This window comes from Cervus elaphus, chromosome 27, assembly GCF_910594005.1.
Source record: "Cervus elaphus chromosome 27, mCerEla1.1, whole genome shotgun sequence".
Classification (NCBI taxonomy): Eukaryota; Metazoa; Chordata; class Mammalia; order Artiodactyla; family Cervidae; genus Cervus; species Cervus elaphus.
Window position 1 is genome coordinate 45,755,440 of NC_057841.1, and position 26,261 is coordinate 45,781,700.

The 26,261-nt window shown below is 47.1% G+C and overlaps 2 protein-coding genes across 7 annotated transcripts in view; one reads left to right on the plus strand and one right to left on the minus strand.

Annotated features, from left to right (window-relative positions):
- Positions 1 to 1,212: 1,212 nt before the first annotated feature.
- Positions 1,213 to 18,962, minus strand: AFG3L2 (AFG3 like matrix AAA peptidase subunit 2). 3 transcript variants are annotated; one of them, XM_043889483.1, is made up of 17 exons: positions 18,830 to 18,962; positions 14,904 to 15,003; positions 14,432 to 14,509; positions 14,025 to 14,128; positions 13,730 to 13,882; positions 11,624 to 11,698; positions 10,514 to 10,635; positions 8,952 to 9,225; positions 7,634 to 7,771; positions 7,017 to 7,170; positions 6,595 to 6,702; positions 6,368 to 6,493; positions 5,755 to 5,865; positions 5,223 to 5,338; positions 4,648 to 4,848; positions 3,222 to 3,416; positions 1,213 to 1,831 (listed from the first exon to the last, which is right to left on the minus strand). In XM_043889483.1, the coding sequence occupies exons 1-17, from the start codon at positions 18,944 to 18,946 to the stop codon at positions 1,592 to 1,594; spliced, it is 2,412 nt and encodes an 803-aa protein (XP_043745418.1). In that variant the 5' UTR covers positions 18,947 to 18,962; the 3' UTR covers positions 1,213 to 1,591. The 3 variants fall into 3 exon arrangements, with proteins under 3 accessions (XP_043745418.1, XP_043745417.1, XP_043745419.1); XM_043889482.1 differs by having other exon boundaries at positions 10,514 to 10,638; XM_043889484.1 differs by lacking the exons at positions 14,904 to 15,003; positions 18,830 to 18,962 and having other exon boundaries at positions 10,514 to 10,638; positions 14,025 to 14,130; positions 14,433 to 14,486.
- PRELID3A (PRELI domain containing 3A) overlaps positions 18,945 to 26,261 on the plus strand; it is a 64,553-nt gene continuing 57,236 nt past the window's right edge. For all 4 annotated transcript variants that reach the window (XM_043889487.1, XM_043889490.1, XM_043889491.1 and 1 more), the window contains exon 1: positions 18,945 to 19,334. In XM_043889487.1, coding sequence (XP_043745422.1) covers positions 18,945 to 19,334 — 390 coding nt within the window. The remainder of the gene's footprint in view (positions 19,335 to 26,261) is intronic.

The window sequence follows — 26,261 nt, forward strand, 5'->3', positions numbered from 1 at the left end:
TGCAGTTCTGTGTTCACCACGCCTTGCACAACGCACTCCCTCAGACACACAGCATGACTTGACCCGAGGGAAGAACAGATCCCATTTTGCAGAAACCTGAACTATTAATACTTCGTGAGACCACAGTGAACATCTCTCCCCATCCCTCTGCATTGCAAGGCCCGATGGAGCTTGGAGAAGAGAGTGTCCTGAGCATGTGCTGGTGGCCAGGCCCTGACTTGCTCATAATCGGCAGGTATAGATGGGAACCGCACTGAGGCTGTGGCGGCCACACTGGGGCTCACTGGTGCCATGCAGGACCCTTGTACAATGCCAGGGAGAAGTGGTCCCTCCTGAGGGGCATCACGCACAGCCCGGAGCCAGGTCAGGTTCATACTTGGCACCGCCTGGGAGCTCAGCCTTGACGGCGCCCACTGGCCCCTCTACCCACAGGGCCCTCCCGGTCCACAGGCTCTGCTCAAGGAGCACCTCACCATCCCTGAGGGATGGGGGCTGTGGTCGGTACCCGCGGCCCTGGCTCCCAGGATGCTGCTGGTGCTGCTGTGGCCTGGTGAGCCAGAGTCTTGGAGAACCATCCCAGGACAAGGGGGCCGCCTGGGCCACCCCCATTGGTCCAGCGCCCTCCAGGGATGCCTGAGGTCAGACAAGTCAGCCTCACAATGCATTCCCCTGCATTAAGAACATACAACCAAGTCAGGACAGCACGAAAGGAAGGTGCTAAGAAGAATAAAAACACAAAGATGTGGGGGGGTCTCCAAGTCCAGAGGAGGCACTGGAGACTGACGTCCTCCTGGGGCTCTGCCTGGTTCTGACCTCAGTTTGTGACCCTGAAAGCTCTGATTTCTCTGGTGACGCAGCAGCATGTCAACCCTTCTAACAGCGAAGGTGACCTCATGAAGACATAGGGCTCTCCAGCCCAGAGGCCACACTCTCTCCGCTGTTCAGCCCGCTGTGGTGGTCACACGTCTACTGGAGACCCACAGTGGGGACTGAGGCTGGGTCGTGACTGGCTCAGCAAGTGTGTGCCCTGATGCCATCGCACGCCTCACACCGAGTTCACCCTTCAGGGTGGACAAGTCGCAGCGTCACTGAGAGTCTCATTGGAGTGGAAGAGAACCGCCAGTCTGAGACTAAACGTGGATGTCATTCAGTTCCTTTTCATTGTGTTTTCTGAAGGGATGTCTCCCAAGCAGCACCAGTGACCCTTGTGTGTTCAGAAGGAAAAACGCAGCATTTACACTTTATTTGTGACATAAAGAAGCCGTATTTACACAATACATTCATATTTTTAAATATGTTACACAGCTCTCCTAGAAAACCACTCCATCACAGAACAGCAGCATGTAGCTTGGGTTCTGTCTTTAAAATATTAAATCAAGTAGAAATACTCTTAATTTCACAGCCCATCACAGAGGGAGACTCTGAGGGAGGTGGGAGTGAAGGGCGGGTAATGGTGAGCACACCCCCACGTGAGGGTACAGGAGACTGGAGGCTGGGGACGCACTCCCGCCCCTGTGACCTCCGAGGCCAAGGACGAAGCACCCCTTCCTGCCGTGCCCCTGGGGCGGCTCTGAGGGTACAGCACCAGGAGCTACGCAGGGCCGGCACCCTGGACCTGGCTGGTCACCTTCTCGCCCGCGGGCTCCTCCGAGCCCTCGCGTTCCCTGTTCCAGTCCTTCAGGCCCTCGGGGAGCGAGGTGTCCTCGTCCAGGCTGCCGGTACCTTCCACAAACTCCTCATACGTAGACTTCTCCGCAAATGGCCTGGGGCCCAGAAGTTCCACCATGTCATTCTTGTCTAACACTTCTTTTTCTAACAGCAGCAGAGCAACCTGGAACGTGAACACCTGTGATTAAATACAGCCACCCAGCGCCATCGCTCCAAGCTAACCTTTTATTTACAACCAACCCCCTTTCAAAACAGGGCTTCAAGAACTTCACTCTAAGTTTTAATAAGAAGATCTTATTAAAATAGCTCTACACCCTCACTAACTTTTAATAAGAAGTATAAAAGTCCTGGAAAACACATGTCCCCAGGAAAGGGTAGGGCGGCATGCAATGTGGTGTGACTCTGTGCCCTGCTGGGGACATAGGGTGGGGAAGGAGCTCTGCACACGTGTCAAGGAGGGACAACCCAGAGGAAGAGCAAGAAGCTGTGTCCCTGGGCCCCACCCACTTCCAAAGGAGGCAAGAGCTCCCCGTGGCCCCCAGAGCACGAGCTCTGGGGAGGCTACAGGAAGAAGTGACACAAGTGGGGGGTGGGGACGAGCAAAGGACAGAAATGGTGGATTTTAAAGGGAGGCTGACAAAAAAGAGACAGACACAAACATGCATCTCCAGGTTCTGGTCCCTGTGTGGCTGAACTGTAAATGTGACAGGACACATGGCCACAGAAAAAGGGGGCCCACCAACTACAAGAGGGGAGGTAAGCGATGGTGTCCACGGGCAGGAAACAGGTCACGAGAGCCTCTGTCACCAAGAAACGAAGCCAGTTAAACTGTAAATGGACCTCCTAGTAGACGCAGTTCCTCAGGTGACTCCCAACTTGGAAACTCATCACATGTGTAGTTTATATTAAATGCTGTTTTTAAAGATTCTAAACAATAAAGCAATTTTCTTCTATTTTTACAGTTTTTTTAAACTTTATTATGGATCATTTCAAATATGTATCAAAAATACATAGAAAAAAAGGATAACTAACCCCATGCAACCCCATGTAACCACTGTTCAAGATCATTTTTGTTCCACCTGCTCCCTGGATTATTTTGGAGAAAATCCCAGATGTCCTGTCGTTTTATCCACATGTTTGTCTCTAACTCTATGAGACACAGACTCTTCAACTCTCAATGCTGAGGACCCGGGTTCAGTCCCTACTAGGCAACTAATATCCCCGTTGCTCCAGAGGGGAAAAGCAATGGGGAACCCCACCAGGCCAGCAGGCCTGCACCTGGAAGCACCTGGCAAGGTGAATGCAGATTCAGCTGTGTGTCTGGTACTATGAGCCAACTTCATTAATCCCGCATTCAAGTTCTCATGAGGCAGGGGCCAAGATCACGCCCGCCTCTGCTCCCCATCATCCCCACCAACGGAGCATCAGGACGGAGGGAGGAACTGGGATCAGCGGGCACAGGGGGAATGATGCCATCTGCAAAACAGCCAACCAATCACCCTCAACGGCCTCTGCAAACCATGCAGAGGAGTGTTCCCATAGTCGGCACCTACCTTCTCCACGTCAGCTTTCTTCTCTGTGAGGAGGGCCACTGTCCTCTTGTAAGCATCGTTGATAAGGATTCGTACTTCGTCATCTATGAGTCTGGCGGTGGCCTCGCTGTAAGGCTTCTCCAACACCATGTCCCCCTGACGTGGGAGGTCAAAGGAGATCTGCCCAACCTTCTCGTTCATGCCAAACTGAACAATCTAAAGAAGAAGGCGTGGCCAGTGGTGGGCATCCATTTCTGCTCACAGGCTCATGGGTTTTATAAAATGTCAACAGGGCAACATGGACGCTGAATGCACACACTTTACTGCAGAACTACTCTTCAACCCAGCAAAATGACATGGAAGCCTTGAGTCGGCCAAGTAGAGCAGGTGTTCTGCATAGACGGGGCAGTGGGGACAAGACCAGAAACCAGCAGACAATATCTACAGCCAAGACAGGCAGCAAACAGGTGGGGACAGACCCCAGCAGTCACGACACGTGCGTGAGATCACTCTGCACAAGGGGCGGCAGGAGGAGCCAGAGCCTAGGACAGATGGAAGCCACGACCTTGGGCACCCAGAGGCTGCTCCTGTGTCACCTGGGCTGCTCCAGGAACCCAGGGGGGTGCCTGCACTCTGAGTCCCTGGGGCCTGGCTGGGCTGTAGAGAGACCCCCATAGTAACCACACAGAGCCCCACCTTAAAAAGAAACGTCCAGAAGTAAAATCCAAACTGACTAGAAAAGAGGAGGCGCAGGTAAGAGAGGGGAGCAGCAACAGCTCAGAAAGCAGGAAGCACATTTTTCAAAAGTTCATGAAAACAACATAAAAAGATACTCTAAAACCAGGAAACTAGAAACACTGTCTTAATCCACCTTCTTCCTAAAAGATCAGGAAAACAAACTTCATGCAGATAAAGAAAGTGGGATGCAGGGACGTCCACAAACAGATGAAAACTGTGACCCAACTTCAGAAAAGACTAACCAAAATCAGGAATGTGAGGAAAATATGAAATAACAACAGAAGTCAGAGTTGGGAAAACTTAGATGAGGTGCTAGAACACAGGAAAATGAAAAAAAAAATCACAGTTGAGGAGTTCCCAAAGTCACTGATACCGAGCTCTGAGAGCACCCTGACCATTTCTGGGAATGGAGGCAAATAGGGTGTGGGTGGGGTGGGTGCACGGGGTGACTGCTCCCAGCTTAAGGGGAGTCCACGTGGGGTCCTGCAGGTTTGAAACTAGACTTAAACGCTGCAGACATGCTTCACACACTCTCAGTAAATCCAAAATACTGAGTGACCAAAATGTAAGTTTCTATTCCTAAGTTTTGATCACCTTACACTGAACCTCTCTGAGGGAGGAACTCTCGCCTGGTCAGCCTAGGCCAGTGGAGCCAGGGCTGCCTCGGAGCCTGCATGGCGGCGAGGAGGCAGCCCACCCATCCTCTCACCTGGGCGTAGGCACTCTGGGTCACTTTGCGCAAGTCATCCTGGGCACCAGTAGTGATCCTGCCAAAGAAGATCTCCTCGGACACACGGCCGCCCAGGGTCATGCACATGCGGTCCAGGAGCTGCTCCCGGGTGTAGAGGTACTGCTCCCGGGGCAGGTACTGAGCATAGCCCAGCCCTTTGCCCCGTGGGATGATGGACACCTGGCGAGGGAACAGCAGCACTGACCACCTGGCCGCTGGAGCCGACAAACTCACTGGTGAGCAGAGCACCATGGCCGGGCAACCCCATGGCCTCAGCCAGGCAGCTGGGCGGGCAGCTGGTCCAGGAGAGCATTTCCTCTCGGGATAACCTCACCCCAAGTGACTCCTACACAGTGCTTCTGTCTCTTACAAAACCCGTCTGCGAATGCCCAGGCCTGACAGTAGGGCTGCTCCCCTGCCAACCTGACCCACTGGAGTGAATCCCTCCAGCTTCCAAACACTTTTCTTTCCAAACTTTGTAACTCATCCATGTGTGATGCATCCCCCCAGTGCCATTGGCAGACGTTCCCGCTACGTCCCCCCCAGCCACTCACCTTCAGGAGGGGGTCCGCGTGCTCCAGGTACCAACCGGCAACTGCGTGGCCTGCCTCGTGGTATGCCACTGTCTTCTTCTCCTCGGGCTGTAAGACCTGGGTTTTCTTCTCTAAGCCTGACATACAGAACAGAAAACAAAGCCTGCTGCTTTAGCGACAACATCATCAAGAGAGGCTCAGACACCACCACTCAGGGCCTCACAAAGAACACACATCACAGGCCTTCCCAGTCTAACTGGTTTTACAGCTGTTTATCCATCACCTATGTTTCACTCAGAGCACATTAGACTCACGCGATGAAATTTTTGGAAAACAGAAAGGCTATGAGTGCTTTTTAAAAGAAAACAACTAGACTGCTATGATTGAGGGGAAAACCTCTCCCTGCCTGCAGCCTGTCTCAGACCCATCTGACATGGAAGCCTCTGTGCAGACACTCCAAGGTGCCTGTGAGCTCCAGGCCTGGCTGGACATACTCCCTGGCTTCAGAGTCACGCCGTCAACCCTTGGATGTGCGGTCCACCAGCTGCCTTACCGCCAATCACTCGTTCAATTGCTTGTTCGAAGTGTTTCTGGTTTATGGAATCTGAAAGGTGTCTTGCGGCAATCAAAGCAGCTTCGTTGCACACGTTGGCAACATCGGCTCCTGTAAAAGAACACACCAGCTCTCCACCAGATACACCCGAGCTCACGGGCCAGTTTTGAAGACAGACCAGACCAGGTCCCCACCACCAGCAGGTTCCAGTGCCCAGGCCTGCCCAGCACAACCCTGGCCCCTCAAGCACACTGCAAGACCAGCAGTGGACAGACACCCTTGGGCAGTAATCTATCTCCACAGACCATATGATGAAAGCAAGCTAAGACTGTGCTTTAAAATGCCCACCAATTAATGCTTAGTTCTCTGTAAATTAACTTCTCAGAGAAAGTATATGGCAACACAAACAAGCCACAACACAATATATGTGCTCAACAAAAAATTTTAAGTAGCCAGGCCCCTGGAACTCTGAGGCACCTGTGCCCATGAATACACTCTTCTCCGGCTGCAGGTGGTCCCTCCTGCTTCATGCTGAATCTGCAAGGATGGACAGAGGGAACGAGAAAGGAAGGGTCGCGTCCTCTAGACAGAACCTAGGGTCGAGCTCACCCACCTGAAAACCCCGGGGTCAAGGACGCGAGCTTCCTCGCCAGCTTCTCCTTTTCCAGGGCACTATCCAGCTTCAGAGGTCGGAGGTGAACTTTGAAAATAGAAGCTCTTCCCTTAATGTCCGGCGGTCCTTGAGAAATTATTTTTAAGGAAGGAAAAAATCATAATGAAACTGCTGCAACCTCTCCTTGTGAGAACTGGCCTGAACCCAGGGCAAGAAAGCCATCTCACCAATGAAGATCTGCCTGTCGAAGCGGCCCGGCCTCATCAGAGCTGGGTCTAGGATATCTGGTCGATTGGTGCCCGCCAAGATGACCACATTGGTGGTTGTGTTGAATCCTGGAGACAGACAAAGGCATCACTGCTGTTACATGCTGTGAGGAGGAAGATAACATGTCTCAGTCAAGAATGTATGAGCACCAGATACATCACTGCTTTTTTCCCATTATCTAGTGGTTTTTTTAAGTCACAAATTTAAATGATTTTTCCTACTATTCATTTTGCCCTTAACATCATACCTAACACCTAGAGATTTAATGATCAACTACTTAAAGACAAATTACCAGCACAGGACTCTCATTTTAGACACAGGAAGAACAACTGGAAAGCACAGGACAGACATAGGTCTCATAGGACAGACACAGAGCACTCACCATCCATCTCCACAAGCAGCTGGTTGAGCGTGTTCTCCTGCTCACTCTGCCCGCCGAAGTTGCCCCTGCCTCTCTTCCTTCCCACCGCATCTATTTCATCGATGAAGAGGATGCAAGGGGCGTTCTTCCGAGCAAGGGCGAATAAGTCACGGACCTGGATGAAAATGCAAGCACTGGGGTCACTTAACGAGTGAGTAGTATTATCCTAATAAAACAGACACCAATCTTCCTGCCCCCAGGAAGTCCATCTGTGTACAGCACTGTACAGCACAGATGTTAAAAGGTGCAAGCAGCAAAGAAGTCATGTCGCAAATGGTGTGAAACCGATGTAAGGTAAGCAAGTATTTCTAAAATCTCGTCAATTGTTGTGTAAGAAGCACGAACACCAACAAACTGATGCTACACACCTCTGTCCTACTAAGAGGGAACAGGGTAGAGCTGTAGACTTTATAACAGTCACTCACAGACCCAGCCATGCAGGCACACAGCAAAGGTGTGACACCTCAAGCCCACCCAGCCATCGCCCCAAGGTGGGCGATACCCCAGACCCACTGTGGCAGGGGTCCCACGCCCACCTTCCAACCTGCTGAGTTAACATAGCGAGAGGTGAGACTTACTCTAGCTGGGCCCACACCAACAAACATCTCCAAGAACTCAGACCCGCTAACGGTGATGAAAGGGACATTGGCTTCTCCAGCCGTGGCCTTAGCCAGCAGTGTCTTCCCAGTGCCCGGAGGACCAGTGAGAATGGCACCCTTCAGATGAAAAAAGGGAAAGTACACCAAACTACAATTTCAGAAAAATAAACTGCATATCCATAAATAATTTCAAGGTATAATCTATCAATAAATTTTAGTGACATATCCTAAATATTTCTTAAACATGTAAACAAAGATAAAATGCTTTTATTAATAAAAAGAGAAAGGAAAAGATTATTAGAAACTACTTTGTTTTAAAAAACCTGGCAAGAATGTGAAATACTTCCCTTACTTTTTAAGATTTTTAGTGTTGCTTTTTAGACCTAACAGTGTGTCTTTATATGCGGTGATTTAAGCTGGGAATCTAGCAATACTAAAAAAACCACCTGGTTAACTTCAAATATTACACTTCCAGTTTACATTTTGCTTATTTCCTTTCCTTTAAAATTTCACAGATGAAGTAAATATCTAATAATTAATGAAGAACTTAAAAAGAAAAATATGTGTTTGCTCAAACACTATAACCACTTAAGTCGTGGAAATGCTTAAGTATGATGTGAACATATACTTAAGTAAGTACAAATTATAAAACTGTAAAATGTAACTTTTCATCCATGAAGGCAGGACATAAAATCAAGGAAGTGATGATTCCCTTTAGAAAAGACTCCCTCATGTGACTTTATTAACGAGTTTTTTAAAACCTTAATTAAACATTTTCTCTTTATTACTTAATGCCTGAGCCTGGTCCTGGGAGCAGGGATGGGCAAGGCTGCCAGAGACCAGCAGTAGGTGGTGGTGGAAGAGGGCAGGGGCAGGGAGGTCTGCACCCTATGGAGCCCCTCGCCTGGAATGTGAGTGCCAGACCAGGCAGACAGTCCACTCAAGCTGCTGGGGGAGGGATGGCAGGGCCAGAGCAGAGGCAGCCTGCCCGGGACTACAGTGCTAAGACACGGCATCCAGTCACACTGCGGGGAGAAAGCAGAACAACGAGGGGAGGGGACACACATCCCTGGAGGAAGAGACACACTATTTGCAAGGAGACACATTCACGAGGGACAGTTGACTGAAAAGACTCAGGAGTTAAACAAAGACTAGCAGGTTACTATAAAGGAAGGAGAGAAGAGCAGCTACTGTGGAAGTAATCAAACTTCATAAAATTATAACCTCAGAGATCAAGAAACACTTCAAAAGATTTAGGGTTAATAAGCTGAAAACTGACTTCTGAATGTTCATTTACCTTTGGGATTTTTGCTCCCAAGTCTTGATACTGCTTTGGATTTTTCAGGAAATTCACAAATTCCATGATCTCCAGCTTGGCCTCCTCGCAGCCAGCCACGTCTTTAAACTTCACGTCGATCTCATCCTTGAGGACCTTGGCGGTGGTCTCTCCGACACTGAAGAGTCCACCCATGCCCCGGCCTGTGCGGCCGATCCCGGCTGGGCCCCTCCGGATGGTATAGAGCAGGAAGGCGATGATGAGTACAGTGGGCAGCATGCTCAGGAGGAAGGAGCTGCAGACACATGACAGCGAAACTCAGAGGGAGCCCGCTCAGACCACCCTGCCAGGGACCTGCCTCGGCAGAACATGCACACGCTCTACCTGGGCAGCCAGGTACCCCAACACCTCACCTGAGGCACAAGGGAGTCTGCGTGCATCAGTGTCACTGAAGCAGACACTCAGAAAGTAAGACCAAAGGAAGACCTGCTCCTAACGCATACACTCTCCAGGGCTGCATCACTCCCACCCGAGAACCAGTACACACACAGGCTAGACCCATGACCTACTGTCACTACATATGAGTTTCAAAGAAATTTGTTGACTTAATAAATTTAATACAATTCTGGTATTAGCCTGGGTAGACATTCCAGTTCTCTTACTGGAATGGATCAACTATTTCTGCAGGGGTGTCTTCCCTTTGGTTTACTTCTAGAGAAAAAAAAAAACAATGCACTGACAATAAAGGTTTAAAGAACATGCAATAAGACTCTAGGTAATGTTTTAGCACCAGCTTGTAAAGTTAAGTAACTGTATGATAACCTCAGGGACTGAGGCACACATTACCCCAAGTGTGAAACAACTTTGACAGCTGGTGGGACCTAAATACCGCAGGGAGATTGTAGGGCTATACAAACCATGACTCAAGAGTCCCCAGAGCTGAGTAAGACCATCAGCTCCGTTAACATGCTGTTTTACATGTAGAAGAAAATCAAGCTTTATTTCTACTTTCACTCCCAAACTCTTAATCAAGGTATGTGTTCTGCATTTAATGCAAATGGGTCACTGCCTTGAGATCCACCTGGGCATCTGTGGGCAGAACTCAAAGGCCATACATTCCCAAGTAAAACCAAAGACAGGCAACCCCTGAAATCAACAAGCCCTTCCTCAAGGCCCAGAGCTGGTCTTTCTAAAGACAAATAACCTGTAAGGGAAGAAGCAGCTCTGACCAAAGAGGAAGAAGCATTACTTAAAAATCCTGAAAATTCTGTGAAATATAAACATAAAGGACACTTAAAAGGTAGGCATGCCACTCTTTAACACAAAAGGGCTTTTTATGCTAAAATCCTACTCAAGGTCAATGTATTGGACATGGACCCCCACACCACTGCTTAACCAAGATAAATATCAACATGCAAAAAACCAACCAGTGTCTAGCAAAAACTAGTAAGTTACTAATGGCTGCAAAGAACTCAGGCCAGATTGAGAGAATACAAAGTGCAATGTGCTGCCCCCTGGTGACAGAATACACCGTGAGCCCGGGGCACGCCAGCAGCCTCCCAAGTCCACTGCCCAAGGCTCACCCGTCGCTCTCAGCAATGTAGACCACAGGGACCCGGTTCTCCCCTTCTATGCCCAGTTCCTGCTGCAGAGTCTCCAGGTTCCGCTCAAAGGTGTCCACACTGCCAATATTGAACCAGACGTACTGCTGTAAAGACAGGAAAGCGAAATGTCCTAATTTTGTTAGGGAAACGAACAGGAAACAAAGGGTTTAACTTCCTAAGAATTTTCCAGAAATACTGCAAATTTACAAACTAAAAAACCCAACAATGAAATTAAGATTAACTCAAGACTGGTTTAACAACCAGTCTTTAACAACCAGAGTGACTAAGCTTTACTCAGTGAGAATCCTTGGCCAATAACTATTTCTATAGTTCCAGCACTCCTCTATGGTCCTAATACTATAAACTCAGAAACACAAAAACTCTACTTGAAAAGACAACCCTTTTCATAAACAAGCATCCTTTCCCCAGGACTTCTCAGCTGTCTGGTCCCACACCAGGGTGCAGCTGCAATGATACTCCTCAGTGTCTGGATGGGCTCTGGCCCTGGGTGAGCCAGAAGATCGTAGGATGCCCAGGACTGGGGCTGGGCCTGGGGATCACCAGGAACCTCACCTGTTCCTCACCAATAATCCCCTCAACTCAACCTGGTGTCTCTGGAACAGAGCTCAAACTGGTTGGACAAGGAATACAAATATTTTTAAACAATAAGAACAGAAATAGAAATTAACATCGCAAAACAGTTGGGAGACATATGATCAGAACGCTTTTTTTTCCAGAACATTTCTTAAACTGATTTGACAAAAGCTGTCTCAAGACATAAGCAGTTCGGATTTTTCTTCTTAACCAATTGTTCTCAGTCTTGAAAAACCATAGATACTGGAATACTGAAAACCAGGTTTTACTCACTGGTTCCTAAATGTATAGCCAATGTGATCACCAAATCCAAACCACTGACCCAATTCTTGCACATGTGATGGACACAAGGGTCACACTGTCACTGTTAGTGCAGATCACAGCTGCTCTGCTGCCCAGCTCTGACGTAGCCAGTGTGAGGGAACACTGGCTTTTCAATTTTAAATATGAGAACTTAATTACAGCTAGTTCATATCACTTAATAACATCACTTACTCCATCAACAGGAGTTTTTCCTGGTGTAAAAGTCACTCGAACAAATCGCTTGTTGACAACTTCCAGTCTGTCTACCTGGAATTTTAAAGAAATATTCAAACATAAATTTACAGAAAGACTTGAGACATTCTTTTAAGCTCATCTGAAATGCATGTTATTTCAGATACATAAAGAAAAATGATGAATAATGTAAAGACACCCTGTGTTTTCCCCTCCAGCTTGAGAAACAAAACATCACAAACCAGCTGAAGCCCCCAGTCATGCCCCACACCCTGGGGGGGGCCACTGTGCACTGGTGCTGGCCACCCCAAAGCACGGCCTGGTCCTGGGCCACAAAGACATAACCCTACACAGACATTCACTTCTGCCTGTTTTTAAACTTTACAAATGATCTCATCTGGCATGTTTTTCTACAACTTTTTTTCCTATCGCTATATTTCTAACACCCTTCCTTGCTGACATGTCAGTTCTGCACGGACCCCATTTTATAAGCACACCCCAAGTTATTCATGCGTTCTGTTCAAAGACCTTCAGACTGTTCCCAACACTCCCCCAACACCAACAATGCTACTGTGGACGCTGCTACGCATCATGCCTGGGCCTGTCTCCCGGACTCGCTGGGGTGCGTGCCTGTAGTGAACACAGCCGGCTGGGCTGCAGGGCGCGAATGCCCTCAGCTCTGCTGGAGGCTGCACACTGCTCTCTGACTCATGCTCCTGCCAAACGTTCTCTAAAACACTCCCACTGCTCTATGTCCTCACTTGCCATTACAAAACTTCCTAAATTTGCCCCTCTGAGGTTTGAGATGGTTTGACCTTGTTTCCCAGGACCCTCCTAACTCTATGGACTCTTTGGTCACTTGTTCACCTCATCCCGAGGCCTCAGGCTGCTGGGAGCTGAGCGCCTTCAGTGGGGGCCCGCTCCCTGCTGCCATCAAGTCCACTCTGGCAGGGAGTCTGGAAGGTATCAGCCCAGGATGCAAAGTAAGGGAGCCTGGGAGACCCCAGGAAGAGTCAGAACAGGGGCACACTATCTGAAAAGCACTTACTAGAGGACTCTGTCCCCCTTAAACCTGCTGGGTCAACAGCAGACTGACTGCAGAGAACCAGCTGGTCAGGAGGAGACTTGACGACAGAGAACCCTCCCTGGGGCCTGTCCCCACGCTCAGAGGACAGAAGTCACTGCTCAGAGTGCAGGCTCTCCACGACACCCGGGAATTACAAACCTGAGAGCCTCACTTTCATGAGCGAGACACCTGCTTCAAAATCTGAAAGACTGTTTCCATTCTGTCCGTCCTCACCTTATTAGACAATCTTTAAAACTAATTTTAGGTTCTTTATATTTTTTAAATATTAATATCCTTATTTTACTCATTTCATGGATTAAAAAATCATCACTAATGAGAGGTTAACTCATTTCCCCAAGGCTCAGATTGGCTGAATCCTGCTTCTCTTACTATCACTTTGTTTCCTCACTTCTGAGATGGACATTTTCCGTATTTTAACCTCTCAGACACGGAATGTACATGACAGCTGACAAGATGTCACAGTGTCACTGGCAGTCCACTCAGTCTAAGTCACATGTAAAATATGTGCCTTATAGCCCACTGCATCTTAAATGAGCCAAAACAGGGTCTAACTGGCAAAGACCCAGCCCGGAGGCAGAGCTCCTGCCTGGGGCCTCATTCAGAGTCCATCCGCTCTCGCAGTAAAACCTGATTCACTTATTCACCCACTTCCAGGAGTACAGAAGGTCACAGCAGTGATGCTGTGCTGGAGCCCAGAGGGGCTGGCCAGGGAGGGAACCAAGGCAGCTGATGGCAGGAGGGAGAGGACCGAACAGACGAAGCGCCAGAGCACGTCAGGAGCAGCGGCTCCAGAACTAGGCTCTCCAGGGCGAGCGATACAGGGGGTTCATGGTCAGTCTGGAAACTGCTGGGTCAAAACTCACAGGTTCCTTGGCTGCTATACTTTCCAGCATTAGAAATATCCAATACAAGACTTGATGACAAACAAGTCTGGCAACATGCTGGCTGTTTATCACTTTATTGGCCTAACCTGAACTCACCCTTTGATCCCTGCAGCCTGTGGCCCACACGATACTTACTACTCCCTTGGAAAGATAGTTGTTGGCAAAGTCCTTCCATGTGATTTCTCTCCCGGAGCTCTTGAACAGGAAGTAAAACAGGAATCCTCCCCAAAACAGGGCGGTCCAGAGAAAGTACATCCTGAATTCCTTGTCATCCCATGGGATGTCACCCTGAGCAAGGAAGCAGACGTTTGTATGAAGGGTGAGACGAGACAATGCAGTCTCTGCTGTGTGGGGGCGTGAACCCTCCCAGGGCCGTGAGCACCACTCAGCCTTTCCAGGGGCTGGCAAGGGCCAAAGCCACAAACCGAACCTTCTGGAACCTGGACCACCAGTGAGAGTCATCCTTCTTGCCACCTCGTTTTCCACCGCCACCAACTCCTCCAGAAGGACGCGAGGCAGCAGCTGGCTTGGGTTCTGTTAACAGATAGAGTATGTCCATAGCAGCATCTGAATCTCTCAACAATGTCTCCGTCAATGTTATTTAATGAACTCATTGCAAAATGCATTACGGCAGCTGATCAGTTACTAAACACAGTGCTGTGAGGAAGCCTGAGACTAAGAAAGAGTGGGGAGCCCCCAGGGACACTCCAGGCACTTCACACACAGGGGGCTCAGAACTGACTTAAGCTAAGATGTTCCTTGGTCAGTGACAACTATCAGCAACGTCATAAACCAGGAGAAAACAGTAAGTTCAAACACAGTCTTTTGAAACAGTACCTTTTTTTTCTCCCATAACTTCTTTAGGTTCACTAGCTTTTTTTCCATTTTTTCCATTGGGAAAGTATTTTTCAAATCCTGTTAGAAAAGGAAAAAAAATTTAATATCTTCAAACTAAAATTTATCAAGTTTTGTGTACGTACGTTCTTTGTTTTTAAAGCAGCTGATTCATCATGAAAAAGAAAAAGCTACAAATACAGCATTGCTTGTGCAGAAGTAAATTACAGTCTAGATGGTACAGTCACAACCCTGAGGAGTCTGAGAAGAAGTCTTGCTGGCCTGCCCAGGTCATTACTGACAATGGTGCCACATTTGAAGGCAACACAATGTCAAGGCTTTGATCACATGAGAGGGAGGAGGTGGGTGGTTAGGAATCAACTGAAACCACACCTCTGCACCTGCCCTGCTGAGGACGGCCAAGAGTGAGTCTGTGTAACAGTGTCCTTCGTCACAGTCACATGTGAGCACTTACCTTTTGGAGGCCGAGAACACAGCCTCTGATAAGCAGCAATCACATCTGTCAGAAGGGAATTCCTGCTGGTTTTCGCCTGAGTCGTGGCATATCGATAAAGCTGCAACACAACAAAGAGAGAGAAGCATGAAGGTCACATCAAGGTGAGTCTAAAACGAGCTTCATTTTACCCTTCAAACAGGTGATTACCGACTAGCACAGAACAGCCCCCCTTGAAGGAAGCACGAGGGTTGTCTGGCCTTGGGCTACTCCAGTCCAGTGAGAACTAGGAGACACACACTTCACCCAGAAGACCAGAGCACCTCCAACCTAGGCACCTAATTAAGAGCTGCAGCCTGAGTACAATTCCCTACCAACACATTGGCTTTGGCATTGTTTCCTTGATGTGTAGCATTCAAAAGGCAAACTCCCATGAACATCTGCCACCCCACCTGCAGGGTCTATCACACTGCAAGGTCATTTATCTGACATTACAGAACGATACTGTTTGTGAGCACAATACTAACTTTACCTGGGTTCAAAGACAAGGAAGTCATGGTCCAACATCTGATAGTCCTTATATTAGCAGCATTTGCTGAAGCTATTTGATACACTGTCATCCTGCTAAGTCCCTTTATAGATACATCTCTGCTTTAAGTAACACATTTACTAAAAACTGTAAATACCGCCTAGGTATGATGGAGTGAAAGTCGCTCAGTCATGTCTGACTCTTTGCGACTCCATAGGCTGTCCATGGAATTCTCCAGGTCAGAATATTGGAGTGGGTAGCCTTTCCCTTCTCCAGGGGATCTCCCCAACCCAGTGATCAAACCCAGGTATCGAACCCAGGTCTCCCGCATTGCATGAGGATTCTTTACCAGCTGAGCCACAAGGGAAGCCCTGCCTAGATTTATTAGAGTATAATATAAACAAATTGAACAAGCTCCTTATTAAATGTTTAGGTGTAGAGGCAATGAAGGGGATATAACCGAATCTGACAGTTAAGAAGTTAAAAAAAAAAAAAAGAAGTTCAAGTGATCCTATCCTTTGGCAAAGTGAAAAGTTCACCACCATTTTTTTGGAAGACAAGCTTTTACATACAGGAGAGAGTGTTTAAAGTGAAACTTATCTGCATTAGACCCATTCTCATTTGCCTCCTTTATGGTCTCATGAGAAAAATAAAATATCACAAAACCATACAAAATCACTTCACACCCAATAATGTGGCTATAATTTAAAAAAAGAGAGAGAGACAATATCAAGTGCCGGTGAGGATCGGCAGAAATTGGAGCCCTCATGCACTGCTTGGGGGATGGGTGCAGTGCTTTGGAAAAGTTTGGCATTCTCCAAAATGTTAAATGAAGAGTTAAGTTACCACATGATCCAGCAAATTCACTCCTACTCAAGGAAATGAAAATATGTCTACTCAAAATCTTGAATGTTTATAATATCATTTTTCATAATAGCCCCAAAGTGGAAACAACCCAATGTCCATCAAATGATGATGAACAGGGAAAATGTGGTATATGCACACAACGAAACTTTATTCAGCCATAAAAAAGGAATGAAGTAGATAGATGGTACCATCAAATCTTGAAAACATTATGCTAAGTTAAAAAAGAAAAACAGACACAAAAGATCACATACTATATGATTCCATATTTATGAAACATCTGAAACAGGCCAATAATAGAGACTGTAGGTCAGCAGTTGCCTGGGCTGGAGGAATAGTTGGGGAGAAACAGGAAGTGACCACTAACAGTCACAGGGATTCTTCTAAATGTTCTGGCCACAGATAGTGGGTGATGGTTACACCGCCTTGTGAATATACAAGAAGCCACAGAACAGTACCCTTTAAAACAGTGGACTTTATGATATCTGAATTAGAAAATGTCAATTAAAAAAGAATGAGCTGATTTAACGCCAAATCAACACACAATTACTTGCAAAGTAGGACAGAAACCCTGACACAGTTCTTGGGTGACAACAGGTCTGACAGAACCTGGAGCTTCTGTTGTGTTGGGCCCTCCCTGATGGCTGAGAACACTTAGCCTAAGAAATAACCATTGATAATGGATAAGAGTGTGTTGTATGTGAATAAATATTTCCCAATGTCAAATCCTTTAAGGGTGTGCATTGAAATGACCTGATATCCATGATGGACAGGCCAATAAGTCACTGAGCTTCTGCTCCAGGCCTGGTACTGCCAAGCAGGGGGAATCCACCAGAAGACCAGAAGCAGCACTGCCCGGAAGAAACTCAGAAAAGACAGAAAGGTACCACACATGCAACAATACAAACCCTTCAGTATAAACGTGGAGAGGCAGCACAGAGAAGGAAGGGGTCACGTGTAAGGGAGCCAGGGATGTCACAAGGAAGTGACACCTAGCCTGGGACTTGAGGACCCAGAGTTCATCAGGCAAATGGTGTTAGAACTTTCAATTTTGGTAAAGCTAGAGATCTGATTTTTTACATGATGATCTTCAATACATCTCAAGATATTGGAGGCCTCAAAGTCACACATCTACCATGGGAGAATATGAGTGCCCCAGGATACTACTGTGAGAATCAAAAGTAATAAGACATGGAAAAGCACTTTTAAAACTGTGTGGCAATACCCACATTTAAATTACTTCCAATTATTCTGAAAGCCACTTAAGAGTAAGCAGCTTTAAAAAAAAAAAAGAGTAAGCAGCTTTCAGAATATTGCTATGATCATACTAAGCAAGTCTTTGTGTGACAATGAAGTGGAGAGCTGGGTACACAGTATAAATAAACATTATTAGTTTGCCGAATAATAAGCCCCCTTTAGGATCTTTTCAAATTGTGTTGAGCTGCGATACCTCTAGCAATAACCTCTGACTGCATTTAATGATAAGATTATTTTCCACAAAAGAACCACAGATGAATTTTTTTTCTCTATCTAATCTTAAGCCCATTCAAATAGCACATATAAAAGACATGAATTTGCAAAACTTAAGTATAGAGCACCTCACTTAGACAATTAGGTTTTATGTTTGAGGATGTATTTTTCAGTTGTGAAACGTCAGTTTTAATCATTTGAGGATTATACCTGAAAACACACATAGAAATCTTTTCCCCAGAACCTCATTATGAGAACAGACTTAACGGATGCACAAACCTAGAGGAAAATCCACGGTAATGCTCCAGGGTCCCCACCCAGATCTTCAGGGCAGGACCAGGGAATGTGTGTCACACACCTTCACAAGCAGGAGACTTCCTCACACCTCGGTATTCGAGGTTCACTCCCAATCAAGGCCTTTTAGAGAAGACTCCTGACAAAAACCCTGCAAACTCACAGGGCAGATCCCTACCTGCCTGTTACAGGTCTGAGTCCAGTACTCACAAGAGGCAAGAGAAGGAGGGATTAAAGCAAGTAAGACAAGGAAACGGATGCAATGCCAGAAACCGGAAAAAAGGCCTCATGCAGGGCCATTCCGAGCGGGAGAGACGAAGACCGACAGCCGGGCAGGGAAGGCGGCTCCGAAGAGGACACATCAGGAACGCCCTTTCCGTGAAGATCTGAAAACACCTCCTGGGCTGACCCCCGGGCTCGCCCACCACCGCCGGGGCTTCGCGCGCGCTCAATCTGCACCGAGAGGGTCCGCCGTGGGCACGGCCAACTTCGGCTCCGGGATCCCGGCCCTGACGGCGACAGAGCAGCGCCCCTCGGGGGTGGGGGTGGGGGACACCGTTAACGACCCCATCTACTAGTGTGTGTCCGCCGGGCGGCGACAGCCCCACCCCCGAGCCCGCACCGTCGGCTCCCACCCAGGGCTCTCCGGTCCGCAGGCCTCCCGGGCGCAAGGTAGCCCCGCCGCCCCAAGACCTGTCTTCACGCCCCCCGAAGACCCACACCGAGAGCAGGGCCTGTGACCTTGACGCCCGGTGCCGGGCCGGAAGCGGGCCGGGGGTGCCGGACTCACCGTCCGCAGGTAGAGCTGTTCGGTGGAGCCCGCGCGGCCGCCAGGCACGAGCATCGGGGGCAGCCTGCGGGGTCGGCAGGCGCCCCGGCCCCACAGCAGCAAGCAGCGGTGCGCCATGGCCGCCGGCGCGCCGCTCAGGCCCGGAGCGGACGCGGGGGCGGCACCGGACGGCCAAGAGGACCCGGAGCGGAGGCCACTGGACCGCCCGCCCGCGACCCCACGCTCGTCTGCGTCTTCTCACGCCTTGCCCCGCCCCAGCGCGCTGACGTCAGCCGCACGGCGCCGCACCCTCGGTCCCCGGGCCACGGCCCCGCCTCCGGAGCGTCACCAGTCAGGACCAAAGGCGGGGCTGAGGAGACACGCTCTCAGGAGGGGGCGGGACCGAGTCGGGCGCGCGCCGAGGCGCTGCACCTGTTGGTGCGCCCAGCCGACGCTGCTGAGGCCCCGCGCAGTGTACCTTTCCCTCAGGCAGAGGCTATCTTTGACCCTTCGGACGCCTCTCTCGGTAGGTCCCTCGTCACATACTTTATTGAGCGTCTGTTATGTGGGGCCTTGTCAGTGGCGGTGTCGTCAGGAACCCGGCCGACGGCAGGTGAAGCGGCGCGGAACTTGTGCACCAGGGCGAGGTAGGCCCATGGGGCCTGAGGGGAAGAAATGAGGGAAGAGGCGTGAGAGACTGTGGCCGGTCAAGTCGTGAGAGCCCTGCTGGGGGGAGCGGGTCGCGGGCGCATTCTTTCCCGCTTGGGTTTGAGCAGGCAAGCGTGACCGCGACTGAGGTGTACGCAGCACGGGCTTTCCTCAGCGGCCGAAGAGCGGGGAAGCGGGAGCTAAGTTCAGGGTTGAGTCTCGCCGCCTGGCCGCGGCCCCGGAGGCTGGGTCGTTTCTTCACGGGGAGGATTCAGAGGCTGCGGGGCGGGAGTTGGGGGTGTGGCCGTCCCAAGTTTCTCCCCTCGAGTCGGTAACGTGGGTGGGACCGCGGGGAAGAGGGGTAACTAACGGGCGGGACGCGGGTGACTCCTGGATCTTCCCGTCGCCGCCTCCTCAAGGGGCAGCGAGTTTTGTTCGTCGTTTGGTCTTTCGGGTCTGTCATGGTGGCCGGCGCGGGACGGGCACTACCCGGGTGCGGTGGTGATTCTGTTGTAACGAGGGCTTAACTAGCAGAAGGTTACTTTCCGACACGGAGGTTCCCGCCCTTGTCTGTCTCCTCAAGGACCCCGTGGTCTCAGGATGTAAGGTCTCCTGTCACATGGCCCACGCCCCCTTCTCTGCTCATTCTGCCTGCTCTAACATTGATTGCGCCTCTCAAGGAGTCTGGACCCTTAGACTCTTTTAAGGGTCGAAGGGTCGGTGGTCCACCTTCTGTAGCTGCTTCAAGCCGAGTGGGGGCTTGTCCCTACCTGTGGGGTCCAGACCACCTTGTTGTCAGAGGTAGGGGTCTCCGGAACACAAATGGAGCGCAGGGAGTAGGAGGCTGCGGCCCAGTCCAGGTGATGTTGGTTGTCTACATCTTCATGTGGGCCAGGTTGAAATCCCTGGCATATGGTCACCTGGAAAAAACAAACTTAACAAGCAGGCTTAGAAGGCAGGGGCCAAAATTCAGCAGAAGTACTGTTGGAAACAGAGGTCCAAGTAGGGGTAGAAACCAGGGATATGTATTAACAATACCCCTCTGACTATGGTCCATATGAAGTCCGCGCTGGGGTTACCCTTTCCAAAATTGGAAACTATTCACTGAAAGCTCACTGCTGCCACCCCGAAACCATTATTCACCCTAATATTTCTCTCCCTCCTATGGGTATCCATACAAGGGGGATGGAAGAGCAACTCCATAGTACAAATTTCCTTCACCATAGGAGAAAAAATGAAAATCTTACTAACTGTTGTATCTGCCACAACAACCCTCATGAGGCCCTGGGGTGACCCATCTTCCACTCAGCCTCAGCGAACATCTCTTTCTATATCCTTAACCAATCCAACTAGTCTTGGGAACCACCCATAGAAGGGCTTCTCTCCATGGTCAACTGGACATGCTTTAACCTGTCCTCAGTCATCTCTGCATTAACTTGACTGGCTTTCAGTGAATAGTCTTTAACTTGACTTGGAATAAGTAAGAGAATAATAGCAAAAATGACAACTAGGAGTCCAACTCACCAACTCATTTTACTTACCTGACAAAAATGTCTGTCCTTTAAATATATGTATTCAACTTGTTGATTTGTAATTTTTAAAAAACTTTATATTTTTATTTATGGCTTCTCTGGGTCTTTGTTGCTTTGCCTGGACCTTTCTTTTTTAAGTTGTGGTGAATGGGGCCTACTCTTTGTTGCAGTATGTGGGCTTCTTATTGCAGTGGCTTCTCTTGTTGTGGAGCACAGGCTCTAGGCACGCGCACTTCAGTAGTTGTGGATTGCAGGCTCTACAGCGTGGGCTCAGTAGTTGTAGCACACGGACATAGTTGCTCCACAGCTTGTGGAATCTTCCTTTACCAGGGATCAAAACCATGTCTCATGCATTGACAGGAGGATTATTATCAACTGCGCCATCAAGGAAGTCCCTACTTGTTGATTTTTAAATAGGAACCTCAGGCCTCCAGTGGGCTCACAGGTCCACTTGGGGGTGTCTTCCTTTTCATAGCCAGAGTCCTGTGTGGATTCAAGAGGAACCGGCTTGATTTGGAACAGGTGAATGCAGTTGTTGATCCCATGTAATTTTACTGCCATAGAGGTGCTAAGAGTTTTCCCAGGTGGTACTAGTGGTAAAGAACCCACCTGCCAATTCAGGAGACATAAGAGACTCAAGTTTGATCTCTGAACTGGGGAGATCCTTTGGAGGAGGGCATGGCAACCAACTCCAGTATTCTTGCCTGAAGAATCCCCATGGACAGAGGAGCATGGTGGGCTACAGTCCATAGGGTCGCATAGAGTTGGACATGACTGAAGTGATTTAGCATGCACACACACAGGGGTGCTGAGAAGGACTTAGTAATGGCCCTTCCACTTGGGCAGTAATTGATCAGAGGGAGACCCTTCTCTCCATGTTTTTAGGAGGACAAAATCACCCAGCTAAACCTGAAAGGAGTCAGTTTCTTGACTGGGGGCCCGAAAAACCTGACTTCTGTATTCTGAAATTGCCTTTTGGACTGTATTGTTCAGTCAGTTGTGTCTGATTCTTTGTGACCCCATGGACTGCAGCATGTCAGGCTTCCCTGTCCTTTACTATCTCCTAGAGTTTGCTCAAATTCATGTCATTGAATCTGTGATGCCATCCAACCATCTCATCCTCTGTCATCCCCTTCTCCTCCTACCCTCAATCTTTCCCAGCATCAGAGTCTTTTCCAATGAGTTGGCTCTTTGCATCAGGTGTCCAGAATATTAGAGCTTCAGCTTCAGAGTCAGTCCTTCTGGTGAATATTCAGGGTTGATTTCCTTTAGGATTGACTGGTTGATGATCTTGTTGTCCAAGGGACTCTAAAGAGTCTTCTCCAGCACCACAGTTCAAAAGCATCAATTCTTTGGCATTCAGCCTTCTTTATGGTCCACCTCTCACATCCCTACATGACTCCTGGGAAAACCATAGCTTTGACTAGACTAACCTTGGCCAACTAAGTACTGTTTCTGCTTTTTAATATGCTGTATATGTTTTTCATAGCTTTTCTTCCAAGGAGCAAGTGTCTTTTAATTTCATGGCTGCAATCACCATCTGCAGTGATTTTGGAGCCCAAGAAAAAAAAGTCTGCCACTGTTTCCATTGATTCCCCATCTGTTTACTATGAAGTGATGGGACTGGATGCCATGATCTTTGTTTTTTGAATGTCGAGTTTTGAGCCAACTTTGTCACACTCCTCTTTCCCTTCATCAAGAGGTTCTTTAGTTCTTCTTCACTTTCTGCCATAAGGGTGGTGTCATCTGCATATCTGAGGTTATTGATATATCTCCCTACAATCTTGATTCCAGCTTGTGCTTCATCCAGTATGGCATTTCGCATGATGTACTCTGCATAGAAGTTAAATAAACAGAGTGACAATATACAGCATTGACGTACTCCTTTTCCCGTTTGGAACCAGTCCGTTGTTCCATGTCTGGTTCTAGCTGTTGCTTCTTGACCTGCGTACAGGTTTCTCATGAGGCAGGTAAAGTGGTCTGGTATTCCCATCTCTTTAAAAGTTTCCCACAGTTTGTTGTGATCCACACAGTCATAGGCTCTAGCATAGTCAATAAAGCAGAAGTAGATGTTTTTCTGGAATCCTCTTGCTTTTTCTATGATCCAGCGGATGTTGGCAATTTGATCTCTGGTTCTTTTGCCTTTTCTAAATCCAGCTTGAACATCTGGGAATTCTCGGTTCACGTACTGTTGAAGCCTAGCTTGTAGAATTTTTCTTTTATTAATTTATTTTTTTATTAAAGGATAATTGCTTTACAGAATTTTGTTTTCTGTCAAACCTCAACATGAATCAGTCATCAGGACACATATATCCCCTCCCTTTTGAACCTCCCTCCCATCTCCTGCTCCATTCCACCATTCCAGGTTGATACAGAGTCCCTGTTTGAGTTTCCTGAGCCATACAGAAAATTCCCGTTGGCTATCTGTTTTATGTATGGTAATGTAAGTTTCCATGTTACTCTCTGCATACATTGTACCCTCTTCTCCCCTCTCTCCATGTCCATAAGTCTATTCTCTATGTCTGTTTCTCCATTGCTGCCCTGTAAGTAAGTTCTTCAGTATCATTCTTCTAGATTCCGTATATATGTGTTAGAATACGATATTTATCTTTCTCTTTCTGACTCACTTAACTGTATAAAAGGTTCTAGATTAATTCACCTCATCAGAACTGACTGACGTTCCTTTTTATGGCTGAGTAATATTCCATTGTGTATATGTACCACAACTTCTTTATCCATTCATCTGTCGATGGACATCTAGATTGCTTCCATGTTCTAGCTATTGTAAACAGTGCTTCAGTGAACAATGGGATACATGTATCTTTTTCCATTTTGGTTTTCTCAGGATATATGCCTAGGAGTGGGATTGCTGCGTCATATGGTGGTTTTATTCCTAGTTTTTTAAGGAATCTCCATACCATCTTCCATAGTGGCTGCATCAATTTACATTCCCACCAACAGTGCAAGAGTGTTCCCTTTTCTCCACACCCTCTCTAGCATTTATTGTTGGTAGACGTTTTGATGATGAACAGTGTGAGGTGATATCTCATTGTAGTTTTGATTTGCATTTCTCAAAGAATGAGCAATGTTGAGCATCTTTTCATGTGTTTATTAGCCGTCTGTATGTCTTCTTTGGAGAAATGTCTGTTTAGGCCTTTTTCCCACTTTTTGTTTGGGTTGTTTGTTTTTCTGGCTTTGAGTTGTATGAGCTGCTTGTATATATTAGAAATTAATCCTTTGTCAGTTGTTTCATTTGCTATTATTTTCTCCCATTCTGAGGGTTGTCTTTTCACGTTGTTTATAGTTTCCTTTGCTGTGTGAAAGCTTTTAAGTTTAGTCAGGTTCCACTTGTTTACTTTTGTTTTTATTTCCATTACTCTCGGAGGTGGGTCATAGAGGATCTTGCTTTGATTTATATCATCGAGTTTTCCTCTAACATGCCTATGTTTTCCTCTAAGAGCTTTATAGTTTCTGGTCTTACATTTAGGTATTTAATCAATTTTGAGTTTATCTTTGTGTATGGTGTTAGGAAGTATTCTAATTTCATTCTTTTACATGTAGCTGCCCAGTTTTCCCAGCACCATTTATTGAAGAGGCTGTCTTTGCCCCATTGTATATATTCTTGCCTCCTTTGTAAAAAAAAAATAAGGTACCCATAGGTGCATGGGTTTATTTCTGGGCTTTCTATCTTGTTCCATTGGTGTGTATTTCTGTTTTTGTGCCACTCCCATACTGTCTTGATGACTGTAGCTTTGTAGTATAATCTGAAGTCAGGAAGGTTGATTCCTGCAGCTCCATTCTTCTTTCTCAAGACTGCTTTGGCTATTCAGAGTCTTTTGTGTTTCCATATGAATTGTGAATTTTTTTGTTCTAGTTCTGTGAAAAATGCCACCTGTAATTTGATAAGGATCTCATTGACTCTCTAGATTGCGTTTGGTAGTATAGTCATTTTCACAATATTGATTCTTCCTACCCAGGAACATGGAATGTCTCTCCATCTGTTTATGTCATCTTTGATTTCTTTCATTAGTGTCTTATAATTTTCTATGTACATTTCTTTTGTCTCCTTAGGTAAGGTCATTCCTAAATATTTAATCCTTTTTGTTGCAATGGTGAATGGGATTGATTCCTTAATTTTTCTTTCTGATTTTTCATTGTTAGTATATAGAAATGCAAGTGATTTCTGTATATTGGTTTTGTATCCTGCAACTTTGCTAAATTCACTGATTAGCTCTAGTAATTTTCTGATACTATCTTTAGGGTTTTCTATGTACAGTATCATGTCATCTGCAAACAGTGAGAGCTTTACTTCTTCTTTTCTGATCTGGATTCCTTTTTCCTCTTTTTTTCTCTGATTGCTGTAGCTATGACTTCCAAAACTATGTTGAATAATAGTGGTGGAAGTGGACACCCTTGTCTTGTTCCTGATCTTAGAGGGAATGCTTTCAGTTTTTCACCATTGAGAATAATGTTTGCTGTAGGCTTATCATATATGGGCTTTATCTATGTTGAGGTAGATTCTTTTTATGCCCATTTTTTGAAGAGTTTTAATCATAAATGGATGCTGAATTTTGTTAAAGGCTTTTTCTGTATCTATTGAGATGATCGTATGGTTTTTATCTTTCAGTTTGTTAATATGGTGTATCACATTGATTGATTTGCGTATACTGAAGAATCCTTGCATCCCTGGAATAAACCCAACTTGGTCATGGTGTATGAGCTTTCTGATGTGTTGCTGAATTCTGTTTGCTAAAATTTTGTTGAGAATTTTTGCATCTATGTTCATCAGTGTGATATTGTCCTGTAGTTTTCTTTTTTTGTGGTGTCTTTGTCTGGTTTTGGTATCAGGGTGATGATGGCCTCATAGAATGAGTTTGGAAGGGTTCCTTCCTCTGAAATTTTTTGAAAGAGTTTTAGAAGGTTAGGCATTAGTTCTTCTCTAAATGTTTGATAGAATTCTCCTGTGAAGCCTTTTGGTTCTGGGCTTTTGTTTTTTGGGAGATTTTTGATCACAGCTTCAGTTTCAGTGCTTGTAATTGGGTTGTTCATAATTTCTATTTCTCCCTGGTTCTGTATTGGAAGATTGAACTTTTCTAAGAATCTACCCATTTCTTCCAGGTTATCCATTTTATTGTCATATAGTCGTTAATGATAGCCTCTTAAAATCCTTTGTATTTCTTCATTGTCTGTTGTAACCTCTCCTTTTTCATTTCTAATTTTGCTGATTTGATTCTTCTCTCTTTTTTTCTCGATGAGTCTGACTAAAGGTTTGT